Source organism: Alosa sapidissima, chromosome 22 (genome assembly GCF_018492685.1).
Source record: "Alosa sapidissima isolate fAloSap1 chromosome 22, fAloSap1.pri, whole genome shotgun sequence".
Taxonomy (NCBI): domain Eukaryota; kingdom Metazoa; phylum Chordata; class Actinopteri; order Clupeiformes; family Clupeidae; genus Alosa; species Alosa sapidissima.
The window spans coordinates 16,621,338-16,641,950 of NC_055978.1; the positions used below are offsets into that span (position 1 = coordinate 16,621,338).

Here is a 20,613-nt window from a genome sequence, read left to right on the forward strand (position 1 = left end):
TAGCACCCGATGCGCAATGGACGCACTGTGTTATTCATAGGGAAGCGCTCGTGTCAAGGCAGCTTAGTTAGTCCCGACCTGAATGAGCTTTTGAACGAGGTTGTGAGAGTGGTGAATTTCATCAAGACCTGGCCCTTAAAAGCATGTCTATTCTCCGCACTTTGAGAGGAGATGGGAGCTGACCAAAAGGCTGTACTGTACAGCAAGGCAAGGTGGCTTTCCTGAGGTAAAGTGCTGTCACGTGTTTGAGCTCCGAGTCACCTCTTCTTGGAGGAAGAGCGCATGTTTGAATCTGCAAGCACGTTCACTAATGAACATTTCTTGACGAAGCTGGCCTATCTTAGCGATATATTTGGAAAGCTGAATGAGTTAAATCTCCAGTTACAAGGCAAAGACAAGCACCTAGCAGATAAGATCACTGCATTCAACAAGATGATTGTGTGTGAGATTAGGTGCAGATCTATTTAAAATCATTATATTCAGCACATTTGTAGGCCTATCATATGTTGACTATTGATGAGATTTGTATCATGTGTTTATGATCCTATTCACTATTCTCGACAAAATTGATAAAAAATAAATATTAATAAAACAATTTTTAAAAAACTTGTTAACAATTGGTGGTGTTGGGGGTACTCCGGAAGATCATTTGTCTCAGGGGGTACATGCCTGTTAAAAGTTTGGGAACCATTGCCACAAGCCTATAGAGCGCCCTCTCGCGGCTGTAGACGGTAATGTTTCTTGTAGGGTTCATGTCAGTTAATATAAATGAACATTTTCATATATAAGTTGCACCTGACTATAAGTCGCAGGACCAGCCAAACTATGAAAAAAGTGTGACTTATAGTCTGGAAAATACGGTAAATAGAAAGCAAAAGGGTCATCCTAAGGGGAGATAAAGGTTAAAGGCGTCCTATTTTTTTACTTTAATACAACAGCTTCAAAGTCATTAGCATTCGCATTGCTGGCATCGCCCTGCAGGCAAAGAACCAGCCTTGCAATTTGGCTGTAGGCACCCCAGTGACATCTCGCAACAATCGTGAAACATTACGTGTTCGGTATATATGGCTCTTTGGAGATTGTTTTGCCTATTACTAGTCCTTCGGCTCCAAAACAAATGTAGGCCTACATGCACAAGTGTCAGGGGAAGGGCTCAAGCAGCAAGGTATAGCCTACTCTGCGAAACTAGTGGGAGATCTAGAACCCGAAACTGAACATTGGATGGCCGGCTAACATTGTTAATTTGTCAGTGCGTACTGGGCTTGCTTTTCTACATCTGTCTTGAGTTGTGGTTTTTGGGTAGGCCTACGTAATGTCTATTTACAGATTTCAAAATCAATGACTTTTCTGTTAATAGTGGTTTCTGCTGAAAAATGTATTTCCTTTCACTATCATCTTTAAAGGGTGTTTTCTCAAAATTAGGTTCCTGTAGGCTACTGTGGAGGAGAGATATCCACTTCAGTAACACCTAAACTATTAATTACAGATTTCTTCTTATCTATATTTTGATTAGGGAGAAGTTATGTTGATATATTTTCAATAGCCTGATATTTTCTCCATTTTATACCAAAACATCTGAGTCTAAATAGTATTTTCTATGGGATAGAGAAACATAGCCACAGTCCCTTCTTTCATTTTGTCTTTCTGTATTGTCTCAACATAATGAAACAATACATTTTTAATCTGGCTAGATCCAATTTTCCGATTGTGTGATTTGCAATATATGCAAATTATGGTACATTTTATTAATAAATGCCTAATTTGCATATATAAACATAAAATCTCAAAAACTTTCCATACATTTTTTCTTTGGTATGATGTCACTAATCAACTGGAGAAGTTTCATAGTGATACAATATTCCCCTATTTTGAGTGGTGTCGCCATCTGCCGATCCTGTTGTGGAATATCACATATCACATGGTCCGACGCAATTTACGGCTGTCGTAATTAACAACACGTGGAAAGCAGTACACGGGCTCTGGGAGACTTGCGTTGAATTCAGATATCTATTTCACAACAGCGGGTGAGTTGTCTGAAAATTAATATTCGCAAGTTTGTGTCCAATAGACTCGTAATGGACTTCACTTGAATCAAGTAACGTTTGGCCGTATGTTAGTAGTTGGTGCCACAATGGCTATGTTAGTGCTAGCTAATGTTAGCTATTGATAAGGTCGATATTGTCATCAGTGAGCTTTTGCTAACTAGTAGCCTATTAAAATAGGTCTAACATAATACTAGCCCACTTGACAATTTAATCATTTACGTCAAAGGTTCTGAACTCTAATGATGGTTGTCAATTAAGTTCTAGTTACCTAAATTATATTTTTTGTTGTGGTCCTGCATAGTTAGGTTTCCAGCAATGGCGAAGAGTTTACGGAGCAAGTGGAAGAGAAAAATGCGTGCTGAGAAAAGAAAGAAGAATGCACCTAAAGAACTGACAAGGCTCAAAGCGGCCTTGGGCCACGAAGGGAAGGGTGAAATCACTATGAAAGACATATCGGAGATCTCCACAGTAGTGCCAGCGGAGAAGCTGAAGGGAAAGCCAGGAGAGGTAGACATGGAGGGAGAAGGTGAGTTACGGACATCTTTCGTAGCAGTGTTCTCAACCCAATGCAACGAACATAATACATGTTATTTCCATCCAGAGTTTCATTATTTTTTCTCGAGATATTATATAGACGACAGGAAAGTCGAACTACTGCGTAGTCACCGCCGTCATGCTATCCGGAGAAATTATCTTTGGACACCACTAGTTACCGATTTCCGGCTCCCATTGACTTCCATTCAACACATGTAAACAAAACGTCAATTATGTGGTAAACTAACGGCGCTGACTTGTGCCAGCAACCATTTCACTTTGATAATAAACTACATTTTTGTACAACATATATAGAGTAGGAATACGATAATTTGGTTTAAGCAGTGATGAGATGTTATGCAAAGTGTCAGCCCCTAAGACTGTACCCATTGCCTAAATTTGTGGTCGTTTAATGTCGAATGTCAGAGTAATTGTATTCCAAAACGTACCTTAATGATACTCCACAATTTATAAAGGAACGAAGTTTAAAAAGAAAAACACAATATATCAGATGGATTACACGAATAATTGACAAGGAAGTACAAGATTATTCGACGGTCGCTTCTTTTCTAATAAATGTAATGGGTTACATTACATATTTCAAGCCACTAGATGGCGGCATTTCACTGCACTTCGTGCCTTTTTTGGATGGAAAAGCAAGGAGTGAAATGGCGTCATCTGGTGGCCGTGCAGCGCAATAGCGCCATGAAATATTTAATTTACCAGGAAATTACGGTAAAAATCTTGTTTTTTCTTAATAATTATACATGGGTTTGTGGACGGCCACACGCTTGGTGGCCGTCCACAACGTTATAAACTTAACCTAAATAGTCGGCTGCTGTAAGCTACAATCTGATTTTTGTGTATATCCCTGTTGTCTCAATCATAACATCCCCTTTCAGACTATATTTCAAAGTTTGACGTTCATTTGGATTAATAATATAACATCGTATTTTGTCATTTTTGGCAAAGACATGCATTCCGTTAGGGATATTGAACATATTTAACATTCTCTAACCATCGTGATTTCGAATTGGTGCAGTTTTCAGCACAAAAACTAATTTTATTCTTTTGCTCTTTTGCATTGCTCTATGCTGTTCTATGGTGCTTTCTGCCTCTTGGTTGCGCATGCATGTTTTCGTGACATTCCATAGAAATCCATGTATTCGTGTGATCCCTCTGATATATTGTGTTTTTATTTTTAAACTTCGTTCATTAATAAATTGTGATGTAATATGAAGGTATGTTTTTGAATGTAATTACTCTGACAACTGGGGGATTGATATTGATAATTCAGTACATTCAGGTTGTCATCTGGTTTCATTTGATGGCCAGTGGCCACATGAAGTTGCTGAGACTCTACGACCAAGTGAGGCAGATCCCATACAGATGTTTCCACAGAGGAAACTATCCATGATGGGTGTATCCCTTCATGCTAGTTCTTTCAAATCTGATCTGTCACCATTGCAAGTCTAATCTTAAAGCCTTCATTATTAGCCTAACCAGAAAGTGGGCCTCGTTTGGCCACATAGCTGTTTAGTTCCAATCTTATGAGTTCTTGTCGTCTTGTGTGTGCGTGTGTGGAATTGCACCCATCCATAGTGCCCACTGTACAAGCCTCTGTAGGCAGTGATATGATCGGGTGTTGCTTCAGTCTTTCCTTCCCTGATGGCGCAGGTATATCCCATAATAGTGTCAGACTGTGAGGTGTGGTTCAGGGAGGATAAGGAATCATTTTCACACAGGAATTGGCCACCAGAGTCTAGACAACCCTATTGGAAGTTTTTGGGATGTACTTCAGAAGCAGAGACTTTACTAAAAACTAAATAGACTGTGACAGGAATATTTCAGCATGTACATTTCATGATCACTGGGCAGGTTCTTTTGTAGTTTGTTTTTATTTACATTACTGATTTACCTTCAGATGGCGCAGGTCAAATGGACCTGGATGGCAAGCTCAACAAGAAAACCCTTCTCAATGAACACGGACAGTACCCAACATGGATGAGTCAACGACAGATGAAAAAACAGAAGGCCAAACGAAATCCCAAGAAACCAGGAAACTCCAAGAAGCACAAGAAGTTGGCGTGGTAGAGACTGTCTTGCATCATCGGCCCATTGAGAATGAGAGTCTGAGAGTGCTCTGGGAAACGGAGATGGTTTTTTTCAGCTTGACTCAAGTTGATCGAAATGTTAAATGTTACCTCTGTGTGCCCTCTTAATGTAAAATATTTTGTAAGAATTTACATTGAATTGATTGTAATGTGAGAAATATATTAGTCTGAACATTCTATTCCATTATGTTCTCTGAATCAAAGAGAACTGTATCTGCTTGAGATTGTCCACTTGCGACAGTCACTTATTTCAAGATGTATTTTTGCGTTGGTAACACTTCTGTAATAAGATCACTGTACACACACAGCCTCACTATAACACTTGATATGGTTATCACTGATTGTGATAACACTTTTTTGGACCTTAAAATTAAGTATGTTGGATGGATCATTAAACAGTTGAACATTTTTCTATGTATTATATTATATGTTTATGACATTTTATCTATAGTTGAAAAGTAATGATTGCAAACAAAGTGTAATTCTTATTTACAAAAATGTAATTTTAAATTGAGTCATATATTCATATGAGAACCAATATATTGAAAGTATACAGAGATAATGTAACATAGGGTAGACTGCAAAAACATATCTTGACACAAAGAACTGTTTTGGTCCTCAGCAGTCGATAACATTACCTGACCTGCAGCGTAAAACATTAATGGCCCATTTTGGCTTTTATTCGTGCACTCTAGTATCTAGTAAGGTAAATGCATTAATCATTAGTAATGATGTTATTCTGAAGGCGAAGGCAGGGTAGAGTTCATTTTTGCTGCACATAGGAGGCTGGGAAGAGGCCAGTGCGCCCATGGCAGGTGCCTTTCCACCACGATTCATCCACCATCTCAATGTTTGTGATGATGTCATCTGGATCAAATGAAATCTCATCGTCGTCCTCTGCAGGAGGAGAGATTGTGATTAAATCATTTGGATTTAAATCAGTTCCACTGGTGAACCACCATTTTAATACACTTTTCTGACTGCCTCTGAAGATACCATACTCATCATTAGGCTGTCTGAGCGAACTCAAATATTTTTGTGATTGGGACAATAAATAGATTTCTGGAGAAATACTCACGGCCTTCATAGTCATAAAGGGCAACGGCTGTTGTTCCAGCAGGCAGTTCTTCATATTCATTATCATCAGCTGTAAGACGGGTATAAAGTCACAAATGAGTACCGTCTAAGGTTTATAAATCACTTGATCAAGATGTGATGTGCAAAACAAAAATAATAGCCAAACTAATGTCAAACTAAAGTAGCTGGTTCAATCTTGTTAAGAGCTGACCTGGGGCCGCAGGAACCCCGATGTCCTCATACTCGTCCTCCGGTTCTGGATATAAAATCACAAATGAGTACTGTCTAAGGTTTATAAATCACTTGATCAAGATGTGAATATTGGGAGGATCATTGAGTACAAATCCCTCCTGGTGCACAATATCTCATATAGATGTGGTGACTAGCACCTAGAGGGTAGGACCTTACAGTGAAATCGGATCACTTACTGAATTAAGCAAAAATTAAACAAAATCTATAATAGCCTAACTACTGTAATGTCAAACTAAAGTAGCTGGTTCAATCTTGCTAAGAGCTGACCTGGGGCCTCGGGAACCCCGATGTCCTCATACTCGTCCTCTGGTTCCGGTTCCGGTTCCACGTCGTCTAGCAGGTCCATCGAACGAGGGGGCAGACATGGAGGCTCCTCGTACTCCGGATCGTCTTCCTGTGAGGTTTAGGTTTAGTCAGAGCCCCCCAAAAAAGACCTAAGTTGCTTTTCATGTACTACTTATTCTGTTAAATATTGGTGTGACATTTATATTTCTGATGAGACAGTGATGCTCATAAGAAAAGTGTGACATTGTGTAAAAGAAGGAGTTGGGGCAGGGGTAGCATTTTTCCGTGTGCAAACACATATGTTGTGATTCACTTGTTACATATTTACTAATATTTATTATTTACTAATAATTACAATTAATACGTATATTATAGTTTTTCCACCCCATTGTTGTTACATCTTTTGACTCATAATATTAAGTATATATTAAGTAGATAGTAATATTTGGGATCCATTACTTGTTCCACTGGTTCAGGCTCATCTCTGGGGGTTTCAGGCAAAGCCCTGGTCACCTGAGGTGGTGCAGGCAGATCCCTGGTAACCTGAGGTGGTGCAGGCAGATCCCTGGTAACCTGAGGGGGTGCAGGTAGATCCCTGGTAACCTGAGGTGGTGCAGGCAGATCCCTCTTAACCTGAGGGGGTGAAGGCAGATCCCTGGTCACCTGAGGGGGCTTCCTGCCCTCAGGGAGGGATGGGGGCCTCTGTTCCTCTGGTTCCGGCTCTATCTCTTCCCTACTCATCTGTTCCTGGTTGGCAAAAGAAATAAGGGATTGAGTGGTCATAGTTATCATCTGGTCCAACTTACAGTATACGACATAACTAAGAGGTTTGTTTACAAGTACTTGCTAGTGAAACCTATTTGTTATGCACAGAGGTTGTTTTGTTGGTGGTTTTGCATTGTCTGGTTGGGTTCGTTGTTGTAATTTATTGGTAGAGTGTGGAGGGGAGTCTGAGACGCCAGATACCACTGTTGAGCCGTCTGGAGGTGTCGTGGGCCTATTTCAATGAAACGCCTATCAAGGTGCCTGCTTGATAACCCAAGTAAAATGCTCTTGAAGGCTGTTCTGTTGTTTTGTTTGTTATTAGTGATTTGTGATTTTGGTTTTGACAGTAAATAGGCTTGGTTGTAGATTGGCCGCTGTGTGAAATCCCCTACCTATGGCACGAGGAATTAAACAGCTCTCCTGTGTATAATTGAAATTCCTTGTGCTTATGTGCCCTTTGTCATGTCTATGTTGTTGGTGTTGTATGTCTATGTTCTTGGGTCAAGCTTTGTGAAGTCCAAGTCAAATTGTCCCATATTAAAGTTTATATCATAGAATTATACAGTATCTTTATATCATATATTATACAGTATCTTATACGTAAAAAAATATATGTACCTTCATCATATACAAAATACTATCAAATAGCGATGGTCTACCTATCTCACACAGGATTATGTCTGTAGGTGTTATGTACTGTACCTGTTGTCTGCGTTTGGCCTCCTCCTGCTCCCTCTTCTCTCTAGCCTGTCTCCTGGCCCTCTCCTCCTCGGCCTTCTTACGGTTCTCCTCGTCCGACACACGGGCCATGTTCTCAAAACGGGCCTTCAAGTTCCCTGCTCCAGCACTGGATGTGGCTAGAAAACATCGGAAGCACACCTAGAATGACCACCTCATTCTCTGCAGTGCAGAAAGCATAGGGGTAATAATGTAGGCTACACAAAATATCTTAAGGAATCTAGCAAGATGCACTAGACTCAAAGAACTGATGTAGTAGTTAATATAGATCCCTAGTTTTAATATATTGGCCCCACAAATCTACTCCCCTAACTGCCTAAACAGTGGACAGATCCTGTTAATTAATAGAACCTGACATAGAGGTGGTTAAATCCCAGTATACAATAACTGTAAACAGATTTGGAGATAAGCATCCTCTAAATGTAAATATATTTATATTACATGTGAGAAACAAGTATTCAGTGGTCCTCCAAATCATGATAATGGTAACATTTGTGCATTGTTAAAGGTTGTCAAGATATATTTACCGTCATTGTACAATAACATAGTAATAGTCTACTTAATATTTGCTGGTATATCTGGTTAGGAACACATCAGATACAGTCAATCACAGAGCAAACTTTTAAAATGCCAGAGCTTGCTTTACACTATTCCTCCACATGATGGCAGCATTTAGCAATATGGGACTTACAGGCTTCCAGAGGCTGTGTCTTCTCATAGGCCGAAGTTGGAGATTCCATTTCAGTGAAAGTGGATGCGCTCTGCAGCAAATAGTGATCATGGAAATGCATTGATTATAAACTGTACAGCAGTAAGAGGCCAGTGTAAAAGATGGGGTTTATCATGTTTATCAGTCACCAAGCCACTCTGGTTGTGCACTACCTTATCCATGCGATCTGTTTCCACGCCATAACGGCCTCCAAAGCCTTTGGCATAATCTGAGTGTGATATAAGAGTCAAGCATTTTAACAATCATATAATATATTATCAATATCATGATATTGATAATTGTACTATTAATTGTATTATGGTACTGGAAGGTTTTATGCATTAACATGTAGTCAAAAATGTTTTTGGTCATATCTTCAGAATAGGGGAAAATGCAAATATGCTTTTGGATTTTTCACCATTACCTTTCTGAGACTGGTGCATTTCTGTCTGTGCTTTGTAGTCGTAACCCAAAGCTGCTTTGTCGACCTTCTCCTTCTCCACTCCATACTTGCCACCAAATCCCTTGGAGTAATCTACGCATGATAGAAGGAAAGTAATCACTTGTATTCACTGTATTTTGTGTTTTATATTTTTTGATTTATGATGATTAAATGTCTCTATATTTAAAAGTAAAACTTTCCACTCTATATTTATATTTAGAACAAATGAAGTCTTATCAGTTTCTTCCCACAAAACTCAAATTGTTACTAAAATTCACATAGCTGGCATGTGTGGACTTGGCGGACATGATGCATGATCAGACATATCCATTCAGCAAGTAAATGGAGCCTTCAGAGAGTATCGCACCTTTCTGAGACTGGTGTTTCTCTGTCTCTCCTTTGTAATCATAACCCAAAGCAGCTTTGTCCACTTTCTCTTTCTCCACGCCATACTTCCCCCCAAAGCCCTTAGAGTAATCTAAGAGAAGCCAACAACAAAAATGTAAGGTAGTAAGGCAAGGTTTTAAAAATCACAGTTCATTCAGGGCACAGTTGTTGTCTTGGGATAACCCATACTAAACCTTAAGTGTTGGTTTGCCGTACATGGATTAAAGAGGTGGTAGCTCCTCTGTGCACAATTGTTGGGATGCACATGACACCGCCCATAAGGCCGCACTGATGATGCAATTCTTATCACGCGCCGTGTGCACGGGGACACAGACGCAGGACTATACCAGGGGCCTCATTTATAAAAGTGTTGCGTAGAAACCATCCTTCATTTGATCTTAGATCATTTCTGAAATGATCGTACGTGTGATTCAGAGAACACGAATGTACGCACAAAAAAAACGTGCGTATGCCACCCTTCCAGATGTGCCCATTATAAATCACAAATGAACGTCAACTTGTGCGCAGCCGGATGGTTTTAGGTCTCCGCCTTGTAAACCCCCCCTCATCAATATCATTAGCATATGTTTTAATGAAATCAATGGCCTAAAAGCTGTAGCCTATGTAAAATTATATATTGAAAACATTGTATAGGCCTAGCCTATGCCATCTGATGTTAACTAGCCTATATGCGTCAGTTCAAATAGCTTAACTAATTATGTTTTTTCCAGCAAAGCTTTCTGGAAAGAGATCGTATGCATCCATGTCCATTGTCCTCTGCTCGCTTTCATTCCTTTTGTTTGCAGTAATGTGAATAATCAACATTTAGTAGCCTATGTTTAGGCCTACTTTGTAGAAAAAAATTGGGTAGGCCTACCTTATGAAGGAAAGACCTAGGCCTACAGCATAATCCTGTACGCTATGGTACAGTAGGCTACTGTACGTTTCCAGTATGACCCAGGGTAATATGCTGATTTAGTCTACAAAACAGAGGACTAAATTAAGCGTAATATGTCATGTAGGCTTAACGTTTCTTTTAGGGTAGGCTATGTTTTTGCTGAAAAAGTAGCCTAGTTCGCCGGTCATTATTCATTCATTCTGCATATCTTTGCTATCGTTTTCTTTCAATAATGTCCAATGGCTTAAACATTGTCCTTTATTGTTTGCTTTAAGCCTACCTTTATATTTTAGCCTACATTATCCAACTCACGTATTGTCATCTGATCTTGGGCACTGCCAGTCAAAAAAAGCAAACAGGTGCGCGCTCTGCACCTCTTTACGCAACTCCGACGCAACACTAAATATGAAGATGCCAGAGGATAACTTCCGTCCCTTGGTTGTGTAGGCTATACTGTATATGATATAAAATATCTATAGCCTACATTGTATAGCTTACATTCAAATATTACCTTTCTGTTACAGAGCTGGGAATAGGCGTATGCTATGAGCGCAAATTAGGATGTAGTGGAGGCTAAACGCGAGTAAACGCAGTTTATCCACCTCTGCAATTTCAGAAATAGAGTTTAGGCCTACCCACCTCTTAGTTTATCCACCTCTCAAGAGTTTATTCACTTTTAACATTCAAAACTGTATAATCCAATACTATATATATTCCCAATACTGTACACAGGGGCGGTTTTAGGGGCGGGGCCACAGGGGCCCTGGCCCCATCTGAAATTTGTTGAGAACGATGATCAGAGATGCAATTCCATTCCCAAACAACTGGTGGCAGTAATGCACCTTTTGAAGCTTGAAAGCTAAAGCACACAAAGAACTGCTTAGGTCTGTGCACGAAAGAAAGAATACATTTGGCTAACCAGAGAACTCTCGGCTAATGTGAAGAACTGATACATTTGGCTAACGAAAGTATCAGCTAGCGTGAAGAACCGATCAATGGCAGCGTTTCATCCTCCACAGAAGTTTCTTGGTGAGTCACAAATCTAGGCTATGTGAGTTATCATTAATATGTGAAAAGGACGTTTATTTGTTGCTGTTAGGTTTGTCAATTAAATTATGAAGCAGCAGCAAGCTGCTAACGTAACTTAGTCAGTGAACTGTTAACATTAACTTAACGTTAGGTTACCTGAGTTCAGGTTTGAATTCATTGTTGGCATGCTGATAGATTTTATGCATGGTAAGGTAACATTAATGAGAGTCAGGTTAACATTAATGTATGACATTTTTGAATGGCGTTATATGAAATGGCACTGCAGAGAAATGGACATCCTGTTTGTTTGGGGTCCAACATTTCATGCGCCAGTGCGTTTGATTTTTCGCTTGAGGAAAAGGTTTAGCAGCTGCTAACATTAACGTTAAATCTAATGAGAATGCAGGCCTAATTGAGGGGTAATGTTAGCTAACACCACGTTTTTGTAGAGTTAATGTGAGCTATCATTGCAAAGTTATTAACCACTATTCTGAGTTTATTTGATTCATGGACTTCGCATGAATTCTGTCTCAAAGTAGAGTTTCATTGAGATAAATTGGTTAAATGTTCTACCCTATTCACTCAAGCTTTATATGATTTTTTTTTATTGTTAACTGGTCTTACAGTTGCTAGACGACATGCTGAATACAAGTATGGATTTTGTGACACACATTTGTGTTTAACCTACAGACTGGGATGGCGTAGGCTCAGATTGGAGCTGGTGACTTTAACCCACAGTCTTCAGAACCACCAGAGTCACTAAGCATAGCTACTCCTAATGGTACGATGCTATTTCCTGTTGCCACTACAGTGAGCATATTTTGTCATTTATTTTAGAAACGCCATGTTGACAGTGCTGTTTAGATCCTATGGGATAAGCCCCGAATGTTTTCAACTGCTGGCGCCACCCCTGCTTCTAGCCATCAGTAAGCTCACGTCATGTTTGCTTGTCAAGTGCTCACCAGAAATTAACATTGCATGACACTCCTGCGATCCAAGACAGGTTCTCTTCAAGTTGTTTGTTTTTTCAATATTTATTTTAATTAATCAAACAGCAAACATCCTGACTTACATCCTCATGCACATCTCATTTCCAAATAATAGCCTACTACAGACAAGGACACAAGTTACTCTCCTTCTTAAAGTGAAAGGCACCTAGACTTACACACCACTAATATAATGTAATCATGACATTAAAGGTAGGTGTTAAAAAAGTAAAAAGGTTGACAGTGGGTTATGAAAGTTAATAACAATTAAGTTACTCCAGACATTTCCCATTATAGAGCAGCTGGTTCTGTGCAACCAAAGGTATTCCGCAAGATACAGCATGGAAATAGGAAGAGGCCACTAAATGACTTCTAATACAAAGACTTCAAATGGTTGGAGTATTCCATATTTAGTGTTTTGCTACCCCTTCCATAATTTTTTCGCTTCCAAATTCCCCATCGTCTGTCTTCAAATCAGAATCAGACTTTTGTAACTGGAAGCAAGACGGTGATTCAAAGACCATTCCAAATCAGACCATTGTAAAAATAATTGTTGAAAAAAAATAGTGTAAATGGGTAGATGACAAATAGCAGAATTGTCCATGTGTCACACACTTATAAAAAATGGCAATTGTTAAGAATTGATATGGAAATGTTGTAGGTCTGGTAGGTTCAAGTTCTGTCATATTAAATTTATTGGATTTGTATTTCACTTTTGACTTAAAATAATCATCCAAACATAAAAAATTTCATATGGTGTGACTGTCCACCATGTGTGCGAACTTCCTAAAAAGAGTGTATATCCATAAAAAGTATAATTACTTTAAAGTTTTACCATGCATATAAAATAATTGGATGTTTTTTACAACCACAGAAAGTTTTGATGTTTATGCATGCTGTCCAACTAAGTTATAATCAAATATATTTTGTCCATAAAATGGTTGTCATATGGCGTGACACTATATTGTATATTTTGACCGGGCATTCATTTGGACATTATTATTGGGAAGAGGACCCTGCTTAATCAGGAAGTAACAATAGAATGTCAGGAGTAATTGGCATGGTCAAGAGGTGAGTTCTGCTTTTTGGATTTTTATATAAAAAGCTTTGAATTGGACATCATCAATCGTGGCCAAATTTTAGTGTCTTATGGTGTGACATCATTTGCCTAAAAAGTAGCTATTTTCCACAAATATTCTTCATGAATTCTTAAAAAGCACTGCTGCCATGTGGTCAGTTGCATGCTAAATAATAGTTAGCTGTATTTAACTGTCTAGAAAATTAGCTTAACTGTCAAAATGTCATATAGTGTGACGCTGCATCATATGGTGTGACAGCTTTTTTCAAGTCACACTATATGACATTTCTGTCACACCCTATGACCAAATTGCATTTTTACATAAAAGTTCTTGTAAAAACATGTTTTAAATTCAGATATTATATGTTTTTTGTTAAATCTGAGATAATTGGGTAAAAAATGTATCTGTACAATTCATATTTCTCATACTTTTTTCTTTTATGTTACCATGCCATGTAAGTTTAAAAAATAAATACTAAACTTTCATCTATTTTGCTGTTACACGCATACACCATTCATACAGTGACTTCAAAATTCATTGTTAATGATTTTATTGTCATTAAAAACCCTGTTTTGTTCTGACACATGGTGGAGTGGTGCAGTTCATCATATGGCGTGACACCATGTCATTTGGTGTGACATTAAATAATGTCACAAAAAAGACTTTAAAATTGAAAAATCATTAAAACATCAATAGCACACAAAGGAAATGGTATCTGCAAGAACCTCAAGAATTTTGAGTGAGTTCTTACAAGAAATATTAGAATTAAGCTAAAATATCTGGTTACACTTAGGAGCATTCTCCACCTTGACAAAATAACTTGTTAAATTTTAGGTTTTTCTTCTAAATATTCACAAGGAAATGTTGCATATCAAAGCAAACGTGATTAAAATGTACAGTGACATAAATTAAAGTAGAAAAAAGTATCTAATTTTCATTTTATTTCAAATTATTTTCACGTCACACCATATGACAATTTTAGGCACTAACATGACAAATTGACATATAAATATATATTTCACTTTTTTTTTTTAATTTTTTTTTATATTAGTCAAGTTTAGAGATACAGCAACACATATAAACACTTTTTAGGGATGATATTTGAAGTTTTTTTAAATTCCTTTTTTCAGGCTTATTTGTCATCTACCCAAATATGATGTAGTTGTTGCTCACATGCTGTGTGTGTGTTTGTTTGTTTGTTTGTTTGTTTAAATGTATGCAAACTGGCAGTGAAGGTGGTTTCTCTTATCAACAAAAGGGGAAAGAGTTGAAGTAAAACTTGTCCAATTGAACAAAAATGAGTATGATTGTACAAATATGATGTATGATTTCTGTTTAAAATATCAATGCATTTCCGCTGAAGTGTCTATTATATTTTAAACATGTTCTGAATGCCCTTTTTAAAAATCCGATACCGCATGGAGCAGTCCACCACACCGAGATTGCAGAATTCATTTATATTTTAGCCTACATTATTCAACTCACGTATTGTCATCTAATCTTGGGCACTGCCATTCAAAAAAACAAACAGGTGCGCGCTCTGCACCTCTTTACACAACTCCGACGCAACACTAAATATGAAGATGCCCTGCTTTCAGAGGATAACTTATGTTTCTTTGTTGTGCTATACAATGTAGGCTATAGATATTTTATATCATATATAGCCTACATTGTATAGCTTACATTCAAATATTACCTTTCTGTTACGAAGCTGGGAAGGCCTGTGAGCGCAAATTAGGATGTAGTGGAGGCTAATTGCGAGTAAACGCCGTTTATCTACCTCTGACATTTCAGAAATAGAGTTTAGGCCTACCCACCTCTTATTAGAGTTTATCCACCTTTCAAAAGAGTTTATTCACTTTTAACATTCAAAACTGTATTATCCAATACTATCCTATAGGCCTATTTCCAATACTGCATAATAACCTCCACCATTATCAAACATGTTCGAATGTCTTTTTTAAAAATCCGATACCGCATGGCGCAGTCCACCTCACCGAGATCGCAGAATTCATAGTTCACCCACCTCTTATTTTACCACTACATCCCTGGCACAAATGTACTTTTCCTCTCCTAAACGAGGGCAATTGGACATTTTATGGTCAATATTAGATTGGTGAGAACACCAAATATACTAGATCACCTGTAAGAATGTTTCAATCATTCCATCGTAGGTCTTGGTGTTTTTTAGATATTATGAAATAAGTAAGCTATACGTTTTTTCACTTTCTTAAGTGGGCTTTAGTTCTCATTAGCAGTTTTATGCCAAACCATGAAACATTAAGCTGCGTCCAAAAACGTCTTTAAAAATCTTCTGATATTGATCATGCATATGGCAAAGAAAGACATGAGATCGTTGGTCTTGGAATTTTGAAAATGCATCGCACTTAGACCTCAGATTACTTGCAGTACCCCGGCATTACCACAAGGAAATGGTCGTACGTCAAGTTTGAACCTGACGTGGAGATAAGCACTTTTCCACGTCAAAGACGGTTTTTATAAATCTGAGCGTTGGCATGGATTTGAGCGTACGCACGGTCTAAGATCAAATCTGTGCGTAAGAACGCTTTATAAATGAGGCCCCAGGGCTCTAAGCCTAGTCCTAGACTAAAAGCTTTTTTCAATGTTGTTGTTCATTGAAGTTCTCTTTTACTCCTAGACTAGTCCTAGGTTTAATCCATTTACCAGAAACCAAACCCATCTGTTTTAAAAAACAGTCCTCCACTGTACTTCACACGGGGAACACTAAACAGGCTGCTTAAGGCACAGACACAGTACCTTTCTGGGACTGGTGTTTCTCTGTCTGTCCTTTATATTCGTAACCCATTGCAGCTCTGTCCATCTTCTCTTTCTCAACACCGTACTTTCCTCCAAAGCCCTTGGCATAGTCTGAGTGGAGCAGAAACATGTAAAAAACATCACATAGTTAAATGTATCCAATGCAGATTCAGTTTTTTGGGGGTTTTTTTGTTACTGGGCTACTCCTACAGATGCGGGTCATGGTTTGCACCTTTCCTCTTGGACACAGTACATGTGGATTTGTTTACAAACTGGCATATAATGACCGAAGAGCCATGTCCACTGACAAGGTAATATTGCACCAAACAGTATAGGCTAGTGCACGATTGCTGTAAAGCAGTTTGTTATTCTCAGGGTCGCAGTGGTGTAGTCTAGTTAGCTGTAGTGGATGTACTGTGATGTAATAGTTAGCTGTAGTGCGTACTGTGATCAACCCCATGTTAGTACATTTTTAAGCAATTTTTAAGTGGGTATACTGAGATGGTGATGCTTTCTAAGTGGGTATACTACGTAGTCCTGCATATCACGTAGACTACACCAGTGCAGGGTCGGGGTAGAGCAAAGTTGCAAGGAGAAAAACTAACAAAGGATGCCTTTAAAACATGTAACATTCAGGGATGGTAAAACTATATCACGATAATGTCATGATATTTATGGCAATAACAATATAAATGGCGATGTGAAAATAGTACTATAAACAACTTTTTTCTTTCAACCACAAGTCAGCCGTGCAAAGTAACTTGGTCCTTTGCACAGCTGGGACTCATTTCTCAACTCATGTTTCTCATCTACAGTTCAGTCATCTTTGTTCTCATTCTACATGTGAGCTGACCATCTTGCCATCACCTGTATCATTAATATTGCAATATGACAAATTCTTATCATAGGGAGGAATTCTACTAGTATATCAATGACAATAGGACTAATATCACGGGCAAAGAGCCTAATGACTTTTTCACTTGCAGATTGTGAAGGCACAATACCCAAAGTCATCTTGAAATTGAGTCTGTGAAGTTAAATGCATCCATTTCCTTGATTGTTTGTTACATTTGGTTCCTTAAAAACACTGACGTGTTTTCTTTAATTGGTGTGAAAGCCAACCAAATGTAACAAACAATCATGGAAATTCTCAATTCTCATGACCAGTTAGGAAATTCAGTGGGTTCACTTGGGTAACTACAAATATAGCTGTACATTATAGATGTTTATTATAGTTGTACAATAAATGAAATGAAATGAAAAGAAAATGAAAAATACCTTTTTGTGACGCATGTTCCTTCACCTCTGCTTTGTAGTCATAACCCATGGCTGACTGAAAACAACAGAGACGGATAATGAACATTTCACGCCATAACCCATTGCAGGTATCCCTGACAACATGACCCATCTTATTGGCCACACTGTAGTAGATGAACAGACACAATGAGAAGAGGGTCACCTTATCCACCCGCTCCTTCTGCACTCCAAACTTCCCGCCAAAGCCTCGCGCTGCGTCGGTCTGGGAAGAGTGCTGCTCCACGTCTGCCACATAGCTGTGCCCCACTGCCACCTGGGTAATGACACAGTTGGAACAACTCTTGACTCACCGGAGCAGACACGCTCTCCTCCAAAAATAAATTAGTCTTTCTTTGGGTGTGAGTTAGAAAAAGGACTTTAAAATAAACTAGAAAAATCACACTCTCAAGCGTTTGCTCCTCATATGTCATTATTGGACCATGCCTCAACAAAGAAATGCATTTCAACCCTAGGCCATCATCAGTGGCCATCACGCTGATAATGGCCTTGGTCCGAAATGCGTTTCTTTATTGAGACAAAGACTTATTAATAGCAAACGCTTGAGAGTGTGGTTTTCTACTTTAACAACTCTGGACTGGTCTGACCTTGTCCATGCGGTCATTCTCCACTCCGAATTTTCCACCATAGCCGTACGAGGCTTTCGGACCCTGTTCCAGTTCCTTCTTCTTCACTACCTCATGCTCCCGAGACACGTTCTGTCTCAGCTCTGCCACACTACAGACAAAAACATCAAGGGATCCACTGAGTAAACCGACAAGGCAAAAGCCATCTGAGGCGTATCAGTAGAGTTTTAGAGTGGAAACAGTGTTGTTATGGCTGTTAGACTGGATCTGGAATCTCATAAATGGTTACAAGATATAGCTAACTCGAAACCCTGTACAGAAATACTAAAGTATGGATCACTGTTGTTATAAGTTATGTCTGCCCCTAGACTAGTTGTCCATATAACATGCAACCAAGGCTCTACTGTACAAATCTGGTGTTCATGTTTGACCTTAAAAATGTTCCATATTGATATTTTTAAAGTAGCAACAGTATGAGAAAATATCCCATGGTCAGTTCTTGTAAGTTTATTAACTGTACATGTTAAAAAAACTCAAATAGATGCAGCAGCAAAAACGTTCCTCAATCTCCATGGTATCACATCAATATTGGCCAACACCTTTAGCGGTTGTGTGCCTGTTCCATCTCTACCAGCTGAAATGAGTAAAGAACTTACACAGCAACATTCAGCCTGACACAGCCACTGATACTTTCAGTGCTCCATATTTGGTAATACAACTAGAGATGTGAGTGATATTTCAACTTCCCTTTCCTGTTTCTGCTGTGACGTTGCCCCCGCAGTGGTTTGATTTCAACACTTCATTTATACCAGTTGTTGTTATCCCAAACAAGTGTATTATATAACAAACTGCATAACTGTGGAATAAACATTCTTTATGTTGGGATAAACTATAATCGGTACCTGATGTGTTCTTTCCGACCAGAGCCTTCTATGCTCTTGGCCCCCCATCTCTGCTCCTGCTCAGATACATCATTCTGACACACACACACACACACACCTCATCAAATTTGATATGGGAATGAATGGTGAGCCTTTGACTTACTAAAAATGACATCTCTACAGTGCTACATGGGTGAGAGAAGGTAAAAGAGTGCATTGCAAACACGCTTCTGCTCTGCATACCTCAAAATCCGGATCCGTCTCCCAGTCATCTCCCTCCGATGCCACCTTCATGGACACATTATGTCCAACTACTGATTTCCACATCTGTGTACAAATCAACATTCAAACAATGCCACATTTTAGTTTCTCACACACACCTTGCTCAATTTACATACCTAGGCCTACAACATAGGCCTACTTAGGTTCTTATAAAATAAGGTTCTTATTTTATTTTTTGTGTAATGTGCTTCATACTTTTTGCGAAAAATTGCATAAGTGGTTGCAGCAGTACAATTCTTACAACTTAACAGTAACTCAAGAAATAATATGGCCATAACGTCTCTTCCCTTTTCTGAAGTGCGGCCCAGCTATTTTTGGATACTGAAACAACGAGGCCGCATTAAACTCTGTCGTCTTATCGTCAGGTCAGACAAAGGAAATTAGAGAGTGCTATATGTGTCACGCATGCATATTCGCAAATATCACATAGGCTAAAACGACACGCTACAATATGACGAAAATATCCTGTAATGCTACCTCGTTGTTTTGCTTCTCAAGTGAGCTATTCCACAACCACGCCTCTCTGTATGGAGATGATAAATTACATCAATTACAACTAGGCTACATATGTCAAAAATAACTATTATTGTCAACAACACAATGAGCCGCTCTGCAGTCAGTGTCACAGTCTGCTTAGTTTTCTTTCGCAAGAACAATTTAGCATTGTATGAGGCTTACTGACAGGTTACTTCCTCAATAAACATTTTATAGCCTATTGAAACTTTCAAGATCTGCCAATCCTACTCCATTCGCAATTTACTGTCTGAAAGAAAGATAGGCCTACTGAAAATAATCCAAATAGTTTAAATACCAAAAAGTGCGTTTTTGTTATTAGCCTAATACCAATAATCAGAATAACGGTAGCCTGCAACTTCCTGTTGGCAAGTGCCAAGTTGAGAGAATCTTTACTCAGATTGATGGGCTAATCAATGCAAATCCAAACATGATCACCTAGTAACTTTTCGACCTTCATTGACGATCATTACCTTTTTAAGATGTATGTTTTGATGTCCGGTCTTTAATCCAGGCGCAGTTCCACCTGCTCGGACACAGAGGCGCAAACTTCAGGGGCGGATGCGCGTTCTAGAGAAGAGCTGCGCGTTCTTGGTAACATGAATATCTTTGTCACTAATTGAAGCGGCTGAAGCCATAAATAACTCAACAGAGGCATCTATCTCGGACTTATCAGTTCACTTTACAGTTTTGCAAATGGTTATTGTTGCTATTACGACTTTGCTTTTATCATTGCCATTATTATTTATTATGTCAATTATTATGATGTTAATGTAATGTTTATTGTTATTTTTTGTTGGAAGTCGCTATATGGATAAAGGCGACTGCTTAACAACAACAGAAAATCCATTCAACAAAAAGAAAATTGGTTGAAAAAATACAACAAAAAGCCCATCCAACGTTTGGAGTTCAAGAAGGCAGAATTAAATAGTATCACAA

The 20,613-nt window shown here is 38.7% G+C and overlaps 2 protein-coding genes across 8 annotated transcripts; one reads left to right on the top strand and one right to left on the bottom strand.

Moving 5' to 3' along the window:
- Positions 1-1,881: 1,881 nt before the first annotated feature.
- On the top strand, positions 1,882-5,102 carry llph (LLP homolog, long-term synaptic facilitation factor). Of its 2 annotated transcripts, none has more exons than XM_042079621.1 (3): positions 1,882-2,024; positions 2,347-2,571; positions 4,504-5,102. In XM_042079621.1, the coding sequence occupies exons 2-3, from the start codon at positions 2,361-2,363 to the stop codon at positions 4,671-4,673; spliced, it is 381 nt and encodes a 126-aa protein (XP_041935555.1). In that variant the 5' UTR covers positions 1,882-2,024; positions 2,347-2,360; the 3' UTR covers positions 4,674-5,102. The 2 variants fall into 2 exon arrangements, with proteins under 2 accessions (XP_041935555.1, XP_041935556.1); XM_042079622.1 differs by having other exon boundaries at positions 1,912-2,024; positions 2,351-2,571.
- hcls1 (hematopoietic cell-specific Lyn substrate 1) lies at positions 4,756-20,260 on the bottom strand. 6 transcript variants are annotated; one of them, XM_042079617.1, is made up of 17 exons: positions 20,148-20,260; positions 19,123-19,206; positions 18,901-18,974; positions 18,020-18,149; positions 17,578-17,688; positions 17,397-17,451; positions 16,119-16,229; positions 9,329-9,439; positions 8,944-9,054; positions 8,693-8,748; positions 8,502-8,571; positions 7,775-7,929; positions 6,767-7,054; positions 6,290-6,416; positions 5,982-6,026; positions 5,772-5,840; positions 4,756-5,590 (listed from the first exon to the last, which is right to left on the bottom strand). In XM_042079617.1, the coding sequence occupies exons 2-17, from the start codon at positions 19,204-19,206 to the stop codon at positions 5,457-5,459; spliced, it is 1,731 nt and encodes a 576-aa protein (XP_041935551.1). In that variant the 5' UTR covers positions 20,148-20,260; the 3' UTR covers positions 4,756-5,456. The 6 variants fall into 6 exon arrangements, with proteins under 6 accessions (XP_041935551.1, XP_041935553.1, XP_041935552.1 ...); XM_042079619.1 differs by lacking the exon at positions 9,329-9,439; XM_042079618.1 differs by lacking the exon at positions 8,944-9,054.
- Positions 20,261-20,613: the final 353 nt, after the last annotated feature.